At 39.5% G+C, this 19,658-nt stretch overlaps 1 protein-coding gene across 2 annotated transcripts in view; it reads left to right on the top strand.

The window, feature by feature from the left end:
• PPP2R5A (protein phosphatase 2 regulatory subunit B'alpha) overlaps positions 1-19,658 on the top strand; it is a 72,230-nt gene that overhangs the window by 24,860 nt on the left and 27,712 nt on the right. For both annotated transcript variants that reach the window (NM_001081728.1, XM_059875433.1), the window contains 2 exon segments: positions 7,637-7,833; positions 13,953-14,054. In NM_001081728.1, coding sequence (NP_001075197.1) covers positions 7,637-7,833; positions 13,953-14,054 — 299 coding nt within the window.

The following is a 19,658-nucleotide window of genomic DNA, read 5'->3' as shown; positions in this document are numbered from 1 at the left end:
ATACAGTAACATGTTTAAAATAGGTAAATAGTAGGAAGCTACTGTATAGCACAGGGAGCTCAGCTCAGTGCTTTTTGATGACCTAGAGGGGTGGGAGAGAGGCTCAAGAGGAAGGGGATATATGTATACTTGGAGATGATTCATGCTGTTTGTACAGCAGAAACTAACACAGCCTTGTAAAGCAGTTATCCTCCCAATTAAAAATTTTACAAATAAAGTTTTTTACTCATTGAGTAGTGTTTGCATGGGCACTGTCTTTACTTGCTTCTAAAGAAAATGAAGAAATAATGATGGGAAAGTGCATTCCAGCCAGTACATGTGCAGACGGGCCACCTGGGGAACTTGGAACTGTCAGCATGAATGGAACTTAGGATGTAAAGGGGGAATGATGGTAAGTGAAGTTGGAAAGGTAGTGCCCCTCAGTTTCTCCTTCTCTCCTTTCACCCTCAGCTTTTGTCATCTTTACATTTTTAAGGTTAATATTTTCTATGGCCATAATTTCTTTTGCATTTCTTTTCCGTGGGGATGGTCTTGATCCCTGTCTCCTGTACAGTGTCATGAACTTCATTCCATAGCTCATCAGGCACTCTATCTATCAGATCTAGGCCCTTAAATCTATTTCTCACTTCCACTGTATAATCATAAGGGATTTGATTTAGGTCATAACCTGAATGGTCTACTGGTTTTCCCTACTTTCTTCAATTTAAGTCTGAATTTGGCAATAAGGAGTTCATGGTCTGAGCCACAGTCAGCTCCTGGTCTTGTTTTTGCTGACTGTATAGAGCTTCTCCATCTTTGGCTGCAAAGAATATAATCAATCTGATTTCGGTGTTGACCATCTGGTGATGTCCATGTATAGAGTCTTCTCTTGTGTTGTTGGAAGAGGGTGTTTGTTATGACCAGTGCATTTTCCTGGCAAAACTCTATCAGTCTTTGCCCTGCTTGATTCCGTATTCCAAGGCCAAATTTACCTGTTACTCCAGGTGTTTCTTGACTTCCTACTTTTGCATTCCAGTCCCCTATAATGAAAAGGACATCTTTTTTGGGTGTTAGTTCTAAAAGGTCTTGTAGGTCTTCATAGAACCGTTCAACTTCAGCTTCTTCAGCGTTAGTGGTTGGGGCATAGACTTGGATTACTGTGATATTGAATGGTTTGCCTTGGAAACGAACAGATCATTCTGTCTTTGAGATTGCATCCAAGTACTGCATTTCGGACTCTTTTGTTGACCATGATGGCTACTCCATTTCTTCTGAGGGATTCCTGCCCGCAGTAGTAGATATAATGGTCATCTGAGTTAAATTCACCCATTCCAGTCCATTTTAGTTCGCTGATTCCTAGAATGTCGACATTCACTCTTGCCATCTCTTGTGTCAATTGACCGCTTCCAATTTGCCTTGATTCATTGACCTGACATTCCAGGTTCCTATGCAATATTGCTCTTTACAGCATCGGACCTTGCTTCTATCACCAGTCACATCCACAACTGGGTATTGTTTTTGCTTTGGCTCCATCCCTTCATTCTTTCTGGAGTTATTTCTCCACTGATCTCCAGTAGCATATTGGGCACCTACTGACCTGGGGAGTTTCTCTTTCAGTATCTTATCATTTTGCCTTTTCATACTGTTCATGGGGTTCTCAAGGCAAGAATACTGAAGTGGTTTGCCATTCCCTTCTCCAGTGGACCACATTCTGTCAGATCTCTCCACCATGACCCGCCCGTCTTGGGTTGCCCCACGGGCATGGCTTAATTTCACTGAGTTAGACAAGGCTGTGGTCCTAGTGTGATTAGATTGACTAGTTTTCTGTGAGTATGGTTTCAGTGTGTGTGCCCTCTGATGCCCTCTTGCAACACCTACCATCTTTCTTGGGTTTCTCTTACCCTGGGCGTGGGGTATCTCTTCACGGCTGGTCCAGCAAAGCGCAGCCATTGCTCCTTATCTTGGACGAAGGGTATCTCCTCACCGATGGACAGGGAGGCCGGCGTGCTGCGATTCATGGGGTCTCAAAGAGTCGGACATGACTGAGCGACTGATCTGATCTGATCTGATGGCCATAATTAAGTTTTATGTGAATTGTTAATTATAAAAGTTGAAAGCCAGTGGGCAGGGTTTACGTGTGACTGCATAGGCTCCAGAGCTGCATAATATATTTCCTTTCTTGTTTAGTTTTTTTAAGTATTTCCTGGAATTTCTAATTGTCTATTTTTTTCCCACCTTTAACATACTCTCAGTTTTTTCCTCCAAATCTCCATGTGATAAGATACCCTAATTATTCTGCTTTAGAGACCAGTTTCTTAGGGCCTTCTTTCCTCCTGCTCTAAACTGATCCAGTTTTTCTCTAGGTCTGCTTTTCTTGAATTTCCATAATTCCTGGATTCCATTCCTTTCCCTTTCTCCCTATTGCTCCGTCATGTCCTCAGAATTTCCTATAAAAGGTTGTTTGAGGGTGCTAAGTTTTCCAAGTAGTTGCGTGTCTGAAAGCACCGTTTTTGAACCTGTATCCTATTTCTGCTTTGTTGACTATGCTAAAGCCTTTGACTGTGTGGATCACAATAAACTGGAAAATTCTGAAAGAGATGGGAATACCAGACCACCTGATCTGCCTCTTGAGAAACCCATATGCAGGTCAGGAGGCAACAGTTAGAACTGGTCATGGGACAACAGACTGGTTCCAAATAGGAAAAGGAGTACGTCAAGACTGTGTATTGTCACCCTGCTTATTTAACTTATGTGCAGAGTACATCATGAGAAACACTGGGCTGGAAGAAGCACAAGCTGGAATCAAGACTGCCGGGAGAAATATCAATAACCTCAGATATGCAGACGACACCACCCTTATGGCAGAAAGTGAAAGAACTAAAAAGCCTCTTGATGAAAGTGAAAGAGGAGAGTGAAAAAGTTAGCCTCAAGCTCAACATTCAGAAAACGAAGATCATGGCATCTGGTCCCATCCCTTCGTGGGAAATAGATGGGGAAACAGTGTCAGACTTTATTTTTGGGGGCTCCAAAATCACTGCACATTTTGGAGCAGTGATTGCATCCATGGAATTAAAAGACGCTTACTCCTTGGAAGGAAAGTTATGACCAACCTAGATAGCATATTGAAAAGCAGAGACATTACTTTGCCAACAAAGGTCCGTCTAGTCATATGGTTTTTCCAGTGGTCATGTATGGATGTGAGAGTTGGACTGTGAAGAAAGCTGAGCGCCGAAGAATTGATGCTTTTGAACTGTGGTGTTGGAGAAGACCCTTGAGAGTCCCTTGGACTGCAAGATCCAACCAGTCCATCCTAAAGGAGATTGGTCCTGGGTATTCATTGGAAGGACTGATGCTGAAGCTGAAACTCCAGTACTTTGGCCACCTCATGCGAAGAGTTGACTCATAGGAAAAGACCCTGATGCTGGGAGGGATTGGGGGCAGGAGGAGAAGGAGATGACAGAGGATGAGATGGTTGGATGGCATCACTGACTTGATGGACATGAGTTTGAGTGAAGTCCAGGAGTTGGTGATGGACAGAGAGGCCTGGTGTGCTGCAATTCGTGGGGTCACAAGGAGACGGACACGACTGAGAGACTGAACTGACTGAACCTTGTTATCAATATCAGAGGTATTTTGAAGCGATGATGATAAGTATGAATATATTGGTATTTCAAGTCTGTTACATTGGCCTAGTAAAAATAGCCAAGGAAAAACAATATGTGACCTTACCACCTGAAAGTACTACATTGCCATATTGAAACACCACTGAGTATGCTTCATTTGCAAGCATGCTTGTAATGGGGAAACTGAAGTATAAAGTCGTCAGTGTAGACACTGTCAGTACTTTTTACATTTAGTGAACAAAATTATTATACATTCTTTTTCTCACAAATTACTTTTTATTCATATTTATGAAATACAGCCAAGCTATAGTCTTATTTTTTCAGCTTATTGAAATACATTTTTTGTCTCCTTTTCTTATGAGAATATTCTGAAAATTGATGTTTCAGAAAGATCCCTAAGAGTTAGGCTATATTAAACATCTATTTTATAATTTTTTAATGATGAAACCATTGATCTTTTCTTACTAGGATAACCATTATAAAAACTTGACCGATATAAAAATGCTATGTGTCTTGAACCTAGAAGTAGGCCAACCAATAGTAGATGACAGGAGCATCCTCTCTTCTCTCACTTAACCTTTTACAATCTGATCAACTCCTCCACCATTGTTTTACCTTAGCTTCTAAGAGACTCAACGCAGAGTGCTTAAATACAACAGTCAGATACCTTGTATAGCTTTCCTGCTTTTAATTAATCCTGATTTTATTTTTAATTGTTCTGTTCATATTTAATCTTGTAAGCACTCTCAAATTCTTTTTGACTCCAGGTTATATTTTTTAAGGTTTTGTATCTTGCCTTCTTCAGCGATCAATGCAAAGAAATAGAGGAAAACAACAGAATGGGAAAGACTAGAGATCTCTTCAAGAAAATCAGAGATACCAAAGGAACATTTCATGCAAAGATGGGCTCGATAAAGGACAGAAATGGTATGGACCTAACAGAAGCAGAAGATATTAAGAAGAGATGGCAAGACTACACAGAAGAACTGTACAAAAAAGATCTTCATGACCCAGATAATCATGATGGTGTGATCACTCACCTAGAGCCAGACATCCTGGAATGTGAAGTCAAGTGGGCCTTAGAAAGCATCACTACAAACAAAGCTAGTGGAGGTGATAGAATTCCAGTTGAGCTATTCCAAATCCTGAAAGACGATGGTGTGAAAGTGCTGTGCTCAATATGCCAGCAAATTTGGAAAACTCAGCAGTGGCCACAGGACTGGAAAAGGTCAGTTTTCATTCCAATCCCAAAGAAAGGCAATGCCAAAGAATGCTCAAACTACCGTACAATTGCAGTCATCTCACACGCTAGTAAAGTAATGCTCAAAATTCTCCAAGTCAGGCTTCAGCAATATGCGAACCGTGAACTTCCTGACATTCAAGCTGGTTTTAGAAAAGGCAGAGGAACCAGAGATCAAATTCCCAACATCTGCTGGATCATGGAAAAAGCAAGAGAGTTCCAGAAAAACATCTATTTCTGCTTTATTGACTATGCCAAAGCCTTTGACTGTGTGGATCACAGTAAACTGTGGAAAATTCTGAAAGAGATGGGAATACCAGACCACCTGATCTGCCTCTTGAGAAATTTGTATGCAGGTCAGGAAGCAACAGTTAGAACTGGACATGGGACAACAGACTGGTTCCAAATAGGAAAAGGAGTACGTCAAGGCTGTATATTGTAACCCTGCTTATTTAACTTATATGCAGAGTACATCATGAGAAACGCTGGGCTGGAAGAAGCACAAGCTGGAATCAAGACTGCCGGGAGAAAAATCAACAACCTCAGATATGCAGATGATGCCACCTTTATGGCAGAAAGTGAAGAGGAACTCAAAAGCCTCTTGATGAAAGTGAAAGAGGAGAGTGAAAAAGTTGGCTTAAAGCTCAACATTCAGAAAACAAAGATCATGGCATCTGGTCCCATCCCTTCATGGGAAATAGATGGGGAAACAGTGGAAACAGTGTCAGACTTTATTTTTGGGGGCTCCAAAATCACTGCAGATGGTGATTGCAGCCATGAAATTAAAAGACGCTTACTCCTTGGAAGGAAAGTTATGACCGACCTAGATAGCATATTGAAAAGCAGAGACATTACTTTGCCAGCAAAGGTTCGTCTAGTCAAGGCTATGGTTTTTCCAGTGGTCATGTATGGATGTGAGAGTTGGACTGTGAAGAAGGCTGAGGGCCAAAGAATTGATGCTTTTGAACTGTGGTGTTGGAGAAGACTCTTGAGAGTCCCTTGGACTGCAAGGAGATCCAACCAGTCCATCCTAAAGGAGATCAGCCCTAGGATTTCTTTGAAAGGAATGATGCTAAAGCTGAAACTCCAGTACTTTGGCCACCTCATGCGAAGAGTTGACTCATTGGAAAAGACCCTGATGCTGGGAAAGATTGAGGGCAGGAGGAGAAGGGGATGACAGAGGATGAGATGGTTGGATGGGATCACTGACTCGATGGATGTGAGTCTCAGTGAACTCTAGGAGTTGGTGATGGACAGGGAGGCCTGGCGTGCTCGATTCATGGGGTCGCAAAGAGTCGGATGTGACTGAGCGACTGATCTGATCTGATCTGATCTTGCCTTTTCAACTTGCTTCTAAGCTCTTGAAGACAGGAAATCATCTCTAACTTTCAAAAGTAGCTTCAATGGACTGTTTTGAAGTTAAATAAATAGACATAGGAAACACTTAGAATTGTATTTGGCATGAAGGAAATGCTAATGTTAGCAGCATTATGTTTTATTATGTTCAGACTACTTTATAGAACATGTACTTATAGGAGGTATTTAGGTTAAGAAAAGATTTTTCTGTTCCTCAATACTTAACAAAAATTTGAGGACTGGACATTTGTGTTTTAACTCAGTGCCAAATGAGTTGAAATGTTAACTGCTTTCTAAATATATCTAATGTTTGGTAAAATCCAAAGGTGACCTCTTCCATCCAAATATTAGGTAATGCTGGGACATAATTCTGGAGGAGAAAGCAACTTGAAAGAAGTCTTTAGGCTAAGTAGCACATTACGGAATTGAGAAGCTATGAAAAACATTAATTTATTCTCAGAGGAGGCTGAAGAGATAGGTGCCCAGAAAAAGAAACTTACTTTTTATATGTAACATGTTCCTGAATCTACTATTTGCTAGTCTTGAAGATCATATTGTGTCTTTGAACATGTTAGCTGTAGGCTACTAGCCTGTCATGTAAGAGAACCCCATGGACTTTAGCCCACTAGGCTCCTCTGTCCATGGAATTTCCCAGGCAGGAATACTGGAGTGTGTTGCCATTTCCTTCTACAGGGGATCTTCCTGACCCAGGGATTCAACTCGCGACTCCTGCATTGGCCAGTGGATTCTTTAGCACTGGGGGAAAAAACCTGGGAAACCCCCTATATATCCCATGTTAGTAGTAAAAGAGATGAAAAGGAAAGCCTGCTCAGTGAATGATCCTTGCCCTTGAGGAACCGTCTCTGAGTTGGGAAGATCCCTTGGAGGAGGGCACTGGTAGGTGGTGGTGGTTGTTTAGTCTCTAAGTCATGTCTGACTCTCTTGCGACCCCATGGACTGTAGCCCGCCAGGCTCTTCTGTCCATGAAATTTTCCAGGCAAGAATACTGGAGTGGGTTGCCATTTCCTACTCCAGGAAATCTTCCCAACCAGGAATTGAACCCATGTCTCTTGAGTCTCCTGTGTTAGCTGGCGGATTCTTTACCACCACATCATGTGGGGAGCCCTAGGATGTCACGGCTGTAGTCTAAATGATCAATGTGTGAGTCATTAAAGTGGCAGAGGGAGTGACAAGAAGAGGATAGATTCCAGATAAAAAATGGAATCAATAATACTTAATGATTGATTATGGTAGTGAGATAGGAGGAAGGTAAAATTTCATTCCTGGCATGAATAATGGGATTATATGGTAAATTTCTCACTAGGCTTTTGAGAGAAATTTTACTTTATGTATGTGAATAGCTTCTGCAAAATAGTAAACATATGAAGGTAACTTCTGAGTAGGTCATTTCTAAGTTTCTCTCTATTTTTATTTATAGATGCCACCTCAAATGAACAGCAAGAGCTTTTCTGTCAGAAGTTGCAGCAGTGTTGCATACTGTTTGATTTCATGGACTCTGTTTCAGACTTGAAGAGCAAAGAAATTAAAAGAGCAACATTGAATGAACTGGTTGAGTATGTTTCAACTAATCGTGGTGTAATTGTTGAATCAGCGTATTCTGATATAGTAAAAATGGTAAGCTTCTAGACTTAAGTTCCTCAGATTTATATAAATTCAAGTAAGATCTGAGGTGTAATTACAATTTAATGAGATTGATTTTTAGTAAATGTACAGTAGTTGATGTACTCAAAAGAATGTTTTTTAAAATAGTCCGTTTGAAAGATTATCCATTCCAGTGATGCTGTCATTGCTTTATGATAGTTTGGGAATTCAGTAGCCACAATGACTGGTGGCTACCACATTGGAGAGTGTGGATCTAGAACTTAGGAGAAAGATGTAAGCTCAAGATTATATGGGTTGGTAGGTAATTAATGTCATGCAGCTGAATAGAGAAAGAATAGCTAAAGGGCGAAGAAAAGACTAATGAAAAAATACGGGGCTCTCCACATCTCAGAAATGGATCAGGGAGTCAAATATAGACCATTCTTATTTAGGACATTTTGATATCATATATGTAGCTTCTATAGCACTGAATTTTAATCAAAACTCAGGACCTTTAAATGATATAAACAAACATTTGAAATATCTGATGCGAAAAAAAAAAAAACTATTGAAGAAAGATTGTTCAGGGTACTGTTTATTAATTATTTAACCATATTCTTCAAACTGTAGAAATTTGTTTAGGATGTATGATTTTTGTATTTTAGTGCATAACAAAATATAGAAAAATTCATTTGGAATAATTAGAGTCACCAGGCACACAGTTTAAACTTGTGTTGGTTGTGGAAGGTTCCACAGAGTCAGACATGACTGAGCTACTAACACACAGAAAGTTATAGCAAGTATGATCTAAACTAAGTCATACTCTTTGCATTGGTCACTTAAGGCTTTCTTATCTCGCCTTGCTATTCTCTGGAACTCTGCATTCAGTTGGGTATATCTTTCCCTTTCTCCTTTGCCTTTTGCTTCTCTTTTCTCAGCTATTTATTAGGCCTCCTCAGACAGCCACTTTGTCTTCTGGCATTTCTTTTTCTTGGGGATGGTTTCGGTCATCACCTCCTGTACAGTGTTATGAACTTTCATCCATAGTTCTTTGTGCAGTCTGTCTACCAGATCTAGTCCCTTGCATCTATTCGTTACCTCCACTGTATAATCACAAGGGATTTGATTTAGGTCATACCTGAATGGCCTAGTGGTTTTCCTTACTTTCTTCAATTTAAGCCTAAATTTTGCAATAAGGAGCTGAAGATCTGAGCCACAGTCAGCTCCAAGTCTTGTTTTTGCTGACCATATAGAACTTTTCTGTCTTTGTCTGCAAAGAATATAATCAGTCTGATTTCGATACTGGCTATCTGGTGATGTCCATGTGTAGAGTCATCTCTTATGTTGTTGCAAGAGGGTGTTTTGCCAACATATGCTGGGTCATAGAAAAAGTAAGGGAATTCCAAAGAAAAGTCTACTTCTGCTTCATTGACTATGCTGAAGCCTTTGACTATGTGGATCACAACAAACTGTGGAATATTCTTAATGACATGGGAATCCCAGACCATATTACCTGCTTCCAGAGAAACCTGTATGCAGGTCAAGAAGCAGCAGTTAGAACTGGACATGGAACAACGAACTGGTTCAAAATCGGGAAAGGCTGTATGTTGTCACCCTGCTTATTTAACTTACATGCAAAGTATTTCATGTGAAATGCTGGGCTGGATGAATCACAAGCTGGAATCAAGATTGCAGAGATAAATATATCAACAGCTTCAGATATGCAGATAATACCACTTTAATGGCAGAAAGTGAAGAGCAACTAATGAGCCTCCTGATGAAGGTGAAAGAGGAAAGTGAAAAGGCTGGCTTAAAACTCAACATTCTGAAAACTAAGATTATGGCATCTGCTCCTATCACTTCATGGCAAATAGATGGGGAAACAATGCAAACAGTGACAGACTTTATTTTCTTGGGTTCCAAAATCACTGCAGATGGTGACTGCAGCCTGAAATTAAAGGATGCTTGCTCCTTAGAAGAAAAACTATGACCAACCTAGACAGCATATTGAAAAGCAGAGACATTACTTTGCCAACAAAGGTCCATCTAGTCAAAGCTATGGTTTTTCCAGTAGTCATGTACCGAGGTGAGAGTTGGACCATAAAGAAGGCTGAGTGTCGAAGAATTGACAGTTTTGAACTATGGTGTTGGAGGATCAAACCAGTCAATGCTATAGGAAATCAGCCCTGAATCTTCATTGGAAGGACTGATGCTGAAGTTCCAATACTTTAGCCACCTGATGCGAAGAGCTGACTCGTTGGAAAGGACCCTGATCCTGGGAAAGATTAAGGACAAGAGAAGAAGGGGGTGACAGAGGATGAGATGGTTAGAATGCATCACTAATAGCCATGAGTTTGAGCAAGCTCCAGGAGATGCTGAAGGACAGAGAAGCCTGGTGTGCTGCAGTCTATGGGGTTGCAAAGAGTCAGACATGACTTAGCTACTGGGCAACAACAAAATAAGCTATATGTATATATTTGAGTCAAATTATTCTGTAATTTGCCATATGTTAATAAATTCTGGGATTTAATTCATTTTCCCAAGCAAAAGGTATGTTTTTTGTCTTAAAAAAACTTTTTTTTTTAACTTCTGGGTACTTCATTTCTAGTTAAGAAGCCTACTCACTTAGTTCTTTAAAGCTTTTTGGTGTATTTGGGATACACAGTTAATTTTACTGGTGGCTACAAGTATACTTTTTCTTTTACTACCAACAATAATAAGTATGATTTCAAAGGCAAATTATGCCCTTCTATGGGATATATTCCCTTTTAGAGTTCTAGCTATGACTTTCGGCCACTTGTTGTGAAATTGATATCTATTAAACTATCTATTGGCTCTTCCCCATATATAGGTTTTGAGTTTTAGCAAATCAAATTTTAGATTTTTACTTTCTAAGTCTTATGGGTTGTGCGTGTGTGCATGCTAAGTCAGTTTAGTTGTGTCCAACTCTTTGCAACCTTGTGGACTGTAGCCTGCCAAGCTCCTCTATCCAAGGGATTCTCCAGGCAAGAATACTGGAATGGTTTCCATGCCCCCTCCAGGGTATCTTCCCAACCCAGAGATAGAACCCACATCCCCTGTGTCTACTGCATTGCAGGCATATTCTTTGCTGCCGAGCTACTGGGGAAGCCCCTTATAGTAATTGACAGTTAACAGTTATTTGGCATACCATAAATGCCACTTCATAAGAATGGTTGCGAATTTGCTTATACCACCAAACAACCATAGTTCATCAGATCGAGTTCCTTAAATCAAGACAATCCCCATGGAAAAGAAATGCAAAAAAGCAAAATGGCTGTCTGAGGAGGCCTTACAAATAGCTGTGAAAAGAAGAGAAGCGAAAAGCAAAGGAGAAAAGGAAAGATAAAAGCATCTGAATGCAGAGTTCCAAAGAATAGCAAAGAGAGATAAGAAAGCCTTCCTCAGCGATCAATGCAAAGAAATAGAGGAAAACAACAGAATGGGAAAGACTAAAGATCTCTTCAAGAAAATTAGAGATACCAAGGGAACATTTCATGCAAAGATGGGCACGATGACGACAGAAATGGTATGGACCTAACAGCAGCAGAAGATATTAAGAAGAGGTGGCAAGAATACACAGAAGAACTGTACAAAAAAGGTCTTCATGACCCAGATAATCACGATGGTGTGATCACTCACCTAGAGCCAGACATCCTGGAATGTGAAGTCAAGTGGGCCTGAGAAAGCATCACTACAAACAAAGCTAGTGGAGGTGATGGAATTCCAGTTGAGCTATTTCAAATCCTGAAAGATGATGCTGTGAAAGTGCTGCACTCAATATGCCAGCAAATTTGGAAAACTCAGCAGTGGCCACAGGACTGGAAAAGGTCAGTTTTCATTCCAATCCCAAAGAAAGTCAATGCCAAAGAATGCTCAAACTACCACACAGTTGTACTCATCTCACACGTGAGTAAAGTAATGTTCAAAATTCTCCAAGCCAGGCTTCAGCAATACGTGAACTGTGAACTTCTGATGTTCAAGCTGGTTTTAGAAAAGGCAGAGGAACCAGAGATCAAATTCCCAACATCCGCTGGATCATGGAAAAAGCAAGAGAGTTCCAGAAAAACATCTATATCTGCTTTATTGACTATGCCAAAGCCTTTGACTCTGTGGATCACAGTAAACTGTGGAAAATTCTGAAAGAGATGGGAATACCAGACCACCTGACCTGCCTCTTGAGAAACCTGTATGCAGGTCAGGAAGCAACAGTTAGAACTGGTCATGGGACAACAGACTGGTTCCAGATAGGAAAAGGAGTACATCAAGGCTGTATATTGTCACTCTGCTTATTTAACTTATATGCAGAGTACATCATGAGAAACGCTGGACTGGAAGAAGCACAAGCTGGAATCAAGATTGCCGGGAGAAATATCAATAACCTCAGATACGCAGATGACACCACCCTTATGGCAGAAAGTGAAGAGGAACTCAAAAGCCTCTTGATGAAAGTGAAAGAGGAGAGTGAAAAAGTTGGCTTAAAGCTCAACATTCAGAAAACAAAGATCATGGCATCTGGTCCCATCCCTTCATGGGAAATAGATGGGGAAACAGTGGAAACAGTGTCAGACTTTATTTTTGGGGGCTCCAAAATCACTGCAGATGGTGATTGTAGCCATGAAATTAAAAGACACTTACTCCTTGGAAGGAAAGTTATGACCGACCTAGATAGCATATTGAAAAGCAGAGACATTACTTTGCCAACAAAGGCAAAGTCATATGGTTTTTCCAGTGGTCATGTATGGATGTGAGAGTTGGACTGCGAAGAAAGCTGAGCGCTGAAGAAGTGATGCTTTTGAACTATGGTGCTGGAGAAGATTCTTGAGAGTCCCTTGGACTGCAAGGAGATCCAACCAGTCCATCTTAAAGGAGATCAGTCCTGGGTGTTCACTGGAAGGACTGATGCTAAAGCTGAAACTCCAGTACTTTGGCCACCTCATGCGAAGAGTTGACTCATAGGAAAAGACCCTGATGCTGGGAGGGATTGGGGGCAGGAGGAGAAGGGGACGACAAAGGATGAGATGGCTGGATAGCACCACCGACTCGATGGACGTGAGTTTGAGTGAAGTCTGGGAGTTGGTGATGGACAGGGAGGCCTGGCGTGCTGCGGTTCATGGGGTTGCAAAGAGTCGGACATGACTGAACCACTAAACTGAACTGAACTGAACCAAACAACATTTGTCTCATCCTCTATTCCCCAAGTAATTTATCTTAAATGACCAGTGCCTCAAGTGTTAGGGCCTTACGTTACTGAACCATTTGGTCTGTCAGTCTGTTGATCATTCTTCAAACACTTTTGAGTTGGGCTCATAATCTATTCTTTGCTAAAGAAGGACTGTAGTGTACTTTGGTACTAAGACAGTATGAAAGATGAGTTAGAATCTAAAATGAAGAGTCTCAAAGCATACCTTTATTTCAGAGAGATTAGTATTTTTTAAAAGGCTCAGGGTAAATGAAACCAAATTATCTAAATCAAATCATCATCAGTTCAGTTCAGTAGCTCAGTTGTGTCCAACTCTTTGCGACCCCATGAACCGCAGCATGCCAGTCATCCCTGTCCATCACCAACTCCTGGAGTCCACCCAAACCCATATCCATTGAGTCAGTGATGCCATCATGGTGTATTATAAACTATGTCTGTAATGGCCATATACCCCCATCCTCCTCCGCTTTATAAAATGTGGTGTGTGTATAAGACTAGAGATATTTTACCAAACTCTTTTGGGTTATAAGGTAAGTAAAAGTCTGGGTTAAAGTATGGGAGAAGTTGTGGAAAGATGAAAAGAGGAAGTTAGGGATAGGGAGAGTTAGGAACTTTATGCTCCCCTCCCCCAATTTCCTCCCCTCCACTTTTTTTTTTTTTAAGCAAAACTTTGAAAAAAAAAAAATTTGTGATTTAAAGAAGAGGAATCTGGAGGTAGTCTATATGAAATTTGATGTCTGTAGAGGTCAGAGTTATGGGATAGAGAAAATAAAGAAATAAATGGCTGCCTTCATATCTTGAAGAGGTTTATAGGTTTTGAGCTAAACTTATAGTCACAGCTTTTTTCTTAAAGTTATCTTTAAAATATTTCATTTTGCATTTTTAAATTTAACTGAACAACAGAGAAGTCTAAATTTATTTTTCTTTACAGATCAGTGCTAACATCTTCCGAACTCTTCCTCCAAGTGATAATCCAGATTTTGATCCAGAAGAGGATGAACCCACACTTGAGGCCTCTTGGCCTCACATACAAGTATGGAACATAATTTTATTTATGCTGTTCTGCTGAAATCGTGGAACTCTGTTTTAGATTTGAGTGTCTATTTAAAGTACTAGATTTTTAATACATTTTCTTAACATTTCCTTTTCCCAAAATATTGCTTTTCATTTTTTTAATAGTAAATTACACTTAACATTTACCTTTTAAACTGTTTCAAAGTATATTCCTTAGCGTTAAGTACATTCGTAATGCTAAGCAGCCATCACTGTTACCTAGTGTAATAGGCACCTTTTCATTACCTTTTCATCATCCACAGTCTTTTCATCACCCCAGATGGAAACACCCTTGTCATTAACAGTCAGTTCCCATTCTTTACCTGCCCCCTACCTCCCAGCCACTGGCAGCTATTAATCTACTCTCTGTGTCTGTGGATTTGCCTTATATGCTTACCATAATATTTTCAGGGTTCATCAATATTGTAACATGTATCAATATGTCATTCCTTTTAATGGCTGAATAATATTCCATTATATGGACATACCACATTTTGTTTATCCATTAATCAGTAGATGGACAGTTAGGTGGTTTCTATTTTTTGGCCTTTGTGACTAGAAGTGGTATGAATGTGTAAGTTTTTGTTTAACATGTTTCCCATAAGTTTTGACATGTTGTGTTTTTATTTTTATTGATTTCAGAGTGTTTTCTAACTTCCTCTGTGACTTATTTGGCCCATTAGTTATTTAAGAATGTGTTTAATTTCTGGGCTTCCCTTGTGGCTCCGCTTGTAAAGAGTCTGCCTGCAAGGCAGGAGACCTGGGTTTGATCCCTTGATTGGGAAGATCTCCTGGAGAAGGGAAGGCTACCCACTCCAGTATTCTGGCCTGGAGAATGCCATGGACTATCGTCCATGGGGTCACAAAGAGTTGGGTACAACTGAGGGACTGGGCTTCCCTAGTAGCTCAGCTGGTAAAGAATCTGCCTGCAATGCAGGAGACCCTGGTTCAATTCCTGGGTCAGGAAGATCCACTGGAGAAGGGATAGGCTACCCATTCCAGTATTCTTGGGCTTCCTTGATGGCTCAGCTGGTAAAGAGTCCACCTGCAATGCCAGAGACCTGGGTTCAATCCCTGTGTTGGGAAGATCCTTTGGAGAAGGGGGGATAGGCTACCCACTCCAGTATTCTGGCCTGGAGAATTCCATGGACTATATAGTCCATGGGGTCACAAAGAGTAGGACAAGACTGAGCAACTTCCACCTGAATTTCTGGCTCCCATATTTCTTTCTGTTACTGATTTATAATTTTATTTCATTGTGGTTGGTGAATATACTTTGAAGTTTTCAATCCTTTTAAATGTATTAGGCCTAGCATATAGTTTATCATGGAGAATGTTTCATGTGTGCTTGAGAAGAATGTGAATACTGTTGTTGCTGGATGGAGTGTTGTGCTGAAATCTCTTAGATCTAGTTGGTTGTTTTAAGTTTTCAGTTTCCTTGTTGACCTTCTGTCTAGTTCTCTCCACTATTGAAAATGAAATATTGAAATTTCCTACTGTTACAGTTGAATTGTCTGTTTCTCTTTTCTGTTATGTCAGTTTTTGATTCATGTATTTTGGGGTCTTATAAATCATGTTTATAATCATTTTACAGTTTTTGTGTTAAAATACATTTTGTCTGATATAGTATTCTATAACCACTATTTGAATACTATATATAAATACTAATAAATTTACGTATATAAATATTACATAAATTTATAACCACTATATAAATACTATATATAGTATTTTACAGCTACTCTCTAACTCTCTTTTGGTTACTGTTTGCATGATATATCTTTTCTGTACATTGACTTCTTATCTATTTGTTTCTTTGAATCTAAATTTTATCTCTTGGGAATTCCTTGGTGGTCCAGTGGTTAGGACTTTTCAGTTTCACTGCTGAGGGCCTAAGTTCAATCCATGGTCAGGGAACAAAGATCCTGCAAGCCACACAGTGTGGCTAAATAGTGTCTCTTGTAAACAGCATGTAGTTGAAACCTGTTTTTTTTTTTTTAATCAGTTTTGACAGTCTCTGCTTTTGACTAATGTTTAATCCATTTATATTGAATGTAATTGCTGGTAAGGTAGAATTTACGTTTGCTGTTTTGGCCTTCCCTGGTAGCTCAGTGGTAAAGAATCAGCCTGCAATGCAGGAGATGTGGGTTCTATCCTTGGGTTGGGAAGAACCCCTGGAGAAGAAAATGGCAACCCATTCCATTATTCTTGCCTGGGAAATCCCATGGACAGAGGAGCCTGGCAGGCTCCATGGGGTCACAGAATCGAACACAATCTAAACTAAGCAACATTTTGCTGTTCTATGTCTTATGTCTTTCTCATTCCTCTACCCCTCCGTTATTGTGTTTTGTATTAAATACGGATTTTCTGGAGTACCATTTTAATTCTCTTGTTTCTTTAACTATACTTTTTTGAGGTATTTTCTTAGTACTTACCCTAGGGATTACATTTTAAAATGAACTAGTTTGGTTGAATAGTAGTAGTATTCAATTTTAGTAGTATTAGTAATTTTAGTAGTATACAAAACTTTGGTCCAGTATACCTCCATTCCCTCCCCCTTCTTCTGTGCTGTTATTGTCATACAGATTGGATCTTTATGCAGGCATTTTATTGCACTTTACTTCATTGCACTTTGCAGATATTGCATTTTTTTTTTTACAAATTGAAGGTTTGTGGCCACCTTGTGTGAAGCAAGTCTATCAGCACCATTTTCTTACTTCATGTCTCAGTGTCACATTTTGATAATTCTTGTAATATTTTCAACTTTTACATTGTTATATTTTTATGATGATCTGTGATCAGTGATCTTTGATGTTATTATTGCAAAAAGATTACAGCCTGCTGAAGACTCAGATGATGGTTAGCATTTTTAGCAATAAAGTATTTTTAAATTAAGGTATGTACATTGTTTTTATAAAACATAATGTGATTGCATATTTAATAGACTATAATGTAAACATAACTCGAGAAGGCAATGGCACCCCACTCCAGTACTCTTGCCTGGAAAATCCATGGACGGAGGGGCCTGGTAGGCTGCAGTCCATGGGGTCGCTAAGAGTCGGGCATGACTGAGCAACTTCACTTTGACTTTTCACTTTCATGCATTGGAGAAGGAAATGGCAGCCCATTCCAATATTCTTGCCTGGAGAATCCCAGGGACAGCGGAGCCTGATGGGTTGCTGTCTATGGGGTCGCACAGAGTCGGACACGACTGAAGCGACTTAGCAGCCGCCATAAACATAACTTTTATATACTTTGGTAAGCCAGAAAAATTCATGTGACTTGCTTTAGTGCAAAATTCACTTTATTATGGTGGCCTGGAACCAAACCTGCAATATCTCCGAAGTATGCCTGTACATTGTACATCCATCAACCCAGTTTTATAATTACTGCTTTATGTGGTTGACTTGTAAAACAAAATGAAAGAGTTATAAATAAAAATACATTTACACTCTTTCATATTTACCTATGTAGTTACCTTTACCCATGCTCTTCCTTTCTTCCTATGAACTCAAGTTACATACAGTGTCATTTTGTCTCAGCCTGAAGGATTCCCTTTAATATTTCTTGTAAGGCAAGTCGATTAATCTGGGAATATCTTAATTTTCCCTTCATTTTTGAAGGACAGTTTGGCTGAATATAGAATTCTTGGTTAACTGCCTTTTCCCCTCAACACTTTGAAGGTCTCCTCCCACTGATCCTCTGGTGTCCATGGTTTTTTATCCAAGTCAGTTATTAATCTTACTAGGATCTGATGTAGGTGATACATTATCTCTTTCCGCTTGGAAAATTTTCTGTTCGTCTTTAACTTTTGTCAGTTTGATTATGTTGTCTCTAGATATGGATCTCTTTGACTTTATTCTACTTGGAGCTCCACTGAGCTCCAGTTGAGTTCCTTGTATAAATTAATACTTTTCATCAAATTTGAATTGTTTTTAGCCATTTCTTCAACTGTTATTTCTTCCTCTTTCTCCTCTCCTTCTGAGACTCCCATTGTGTGTAGTATGTCGGTATGATTGATGGTATCCCACAAGTCTTTGAAACTCTGTTCATTTTGTGTTCAGTCTTTCTTTTGCACCTCAAAGTAGATAATCTCCACTGACCTGTCTCTCTGCCAACTCAAAGTGTTTTTCATGGTTTTTTTGTGGGAAAGCAAATTTACTGAAGTCCTCACTCTGCCATTGCAGAAGTCCTCTCTGAAGCACATCTTTTTAGTTGAGACTGAGGGAGGAATAGTCTTCCTGCCCTAATGCCACTGTGTGACAACTCACTCCTCATAATTATTGGAAAACTGGTAATAAAAACTTACTTTATGAGAAGGACCAATTCTTCCATTAAACCTTCTCCAGCCAATTCTTTCTAGCCCTAACTTCTTTATTCAAACATTCCCCTCAAATACATGGCTTTAGTATAAGGTCATCTGAGGTTCACCCAGTTAACTGAATCACATTGGTGCTACCAATACTTAAATAACTAGGGCTCTTTAGATAAAGATTCAGAGCAGAACATATTGTAATTATTATGCTGTATTTAAAAACTGTTACAAAGGTTCCATTATAGCTATGAAATATACTTACGTGTGTTTAGGGTTTCGTCTGCATGCATGCATTGGGGGTGTGTGTGTGTGCTCAGTTGCTCAGTCATGTCCAACTCTGCAATCCCATGGACTGTAGCCCCCCAGGCTTCTTTGTCCGTGGAATTTTTCAGGTAAGAACACTGGAGTGGGTTGCCATTTCCTTCTCTAGGGGATCTTCCCAACCCAGGGATCAAACTGGGAAGCCCTTACAGGGTTTCTTTGCGCATGTTTTTATATGGCTAGTCTTTATGATTGTTGGTTTTTTTATTGTATACATTAGGTTTTATTTTTGCTCTCCAGAATGTCTAATTAAAATGCTCTGAGAAGACCCATATGATGCCTTCAGTTTACAGATATTTTCTTACTTGTAAAATAAGCAAAGCTGTGAGGGAGAAAGTAAAAGGTACTCTTGCCTAATACTTCCAACTATAGTGACTTTAATATTTTTTATTGGGGTATAGTTGATTTACAATATTGTATTAGTTCCAGGTGTATAAATAGTGATTCAGTATTTTTTATAAATTGTACTCCATTTGTAGTTATAACATATTGGCTATATTTCCTGTGCTATGTAATATATTCTTGTAGCTTATTTATATTATAAATAGTTGTTTGTACCTTGTAGTCCCCTACCCCTTTCTTTTCTCTTCCTTCGTTCCTTTCCCCAGTGGTAACCACCCGTTTGTTCTTTATATCTGTGAGTCTGCTTCTTTTTTGTTATATTCACTAGTCTGCTTTATTTTTTAGATTTCATGCTTAAGTGATATCATATATTTGTCTTTCTCATTTATTTCGCTTAGCGCAATACTCTCCAGTTTCATCCATGTTTTTGCAAATGGCAAAATTTCATTCTTTTTATAACTGAGTAGTATTCCCTTGTATCTTTTTTATCTGTATCTTTTTTATCTGTTCATCTGTTGATGGATACTTAAGTTGCTTCCATTCTATCTTGTATATTGTAAATACTGCTGCTGTGAACATTGGGATGCATGTATCTTTTCAAATTAG

Source organism: Bos taurus, chromosome 16 (genome assembly GCF_002263795.3).
Source record: "Bos taurus isolate L1 Dominette 01449 registration number 42190680 breed Hereford chromosome 16, ARS-UCD2.0, whole genome shotgun sequence".
Classification (NCBI taxonomy): Eukaryota; Metazoa; Chordata; class Mammalia; order Artiodactyla; family Bovidae; genus Bos; species Bos taurus.
This window is presented reverse-complemented; position numbering and strand designations above follow the sequence as displayed.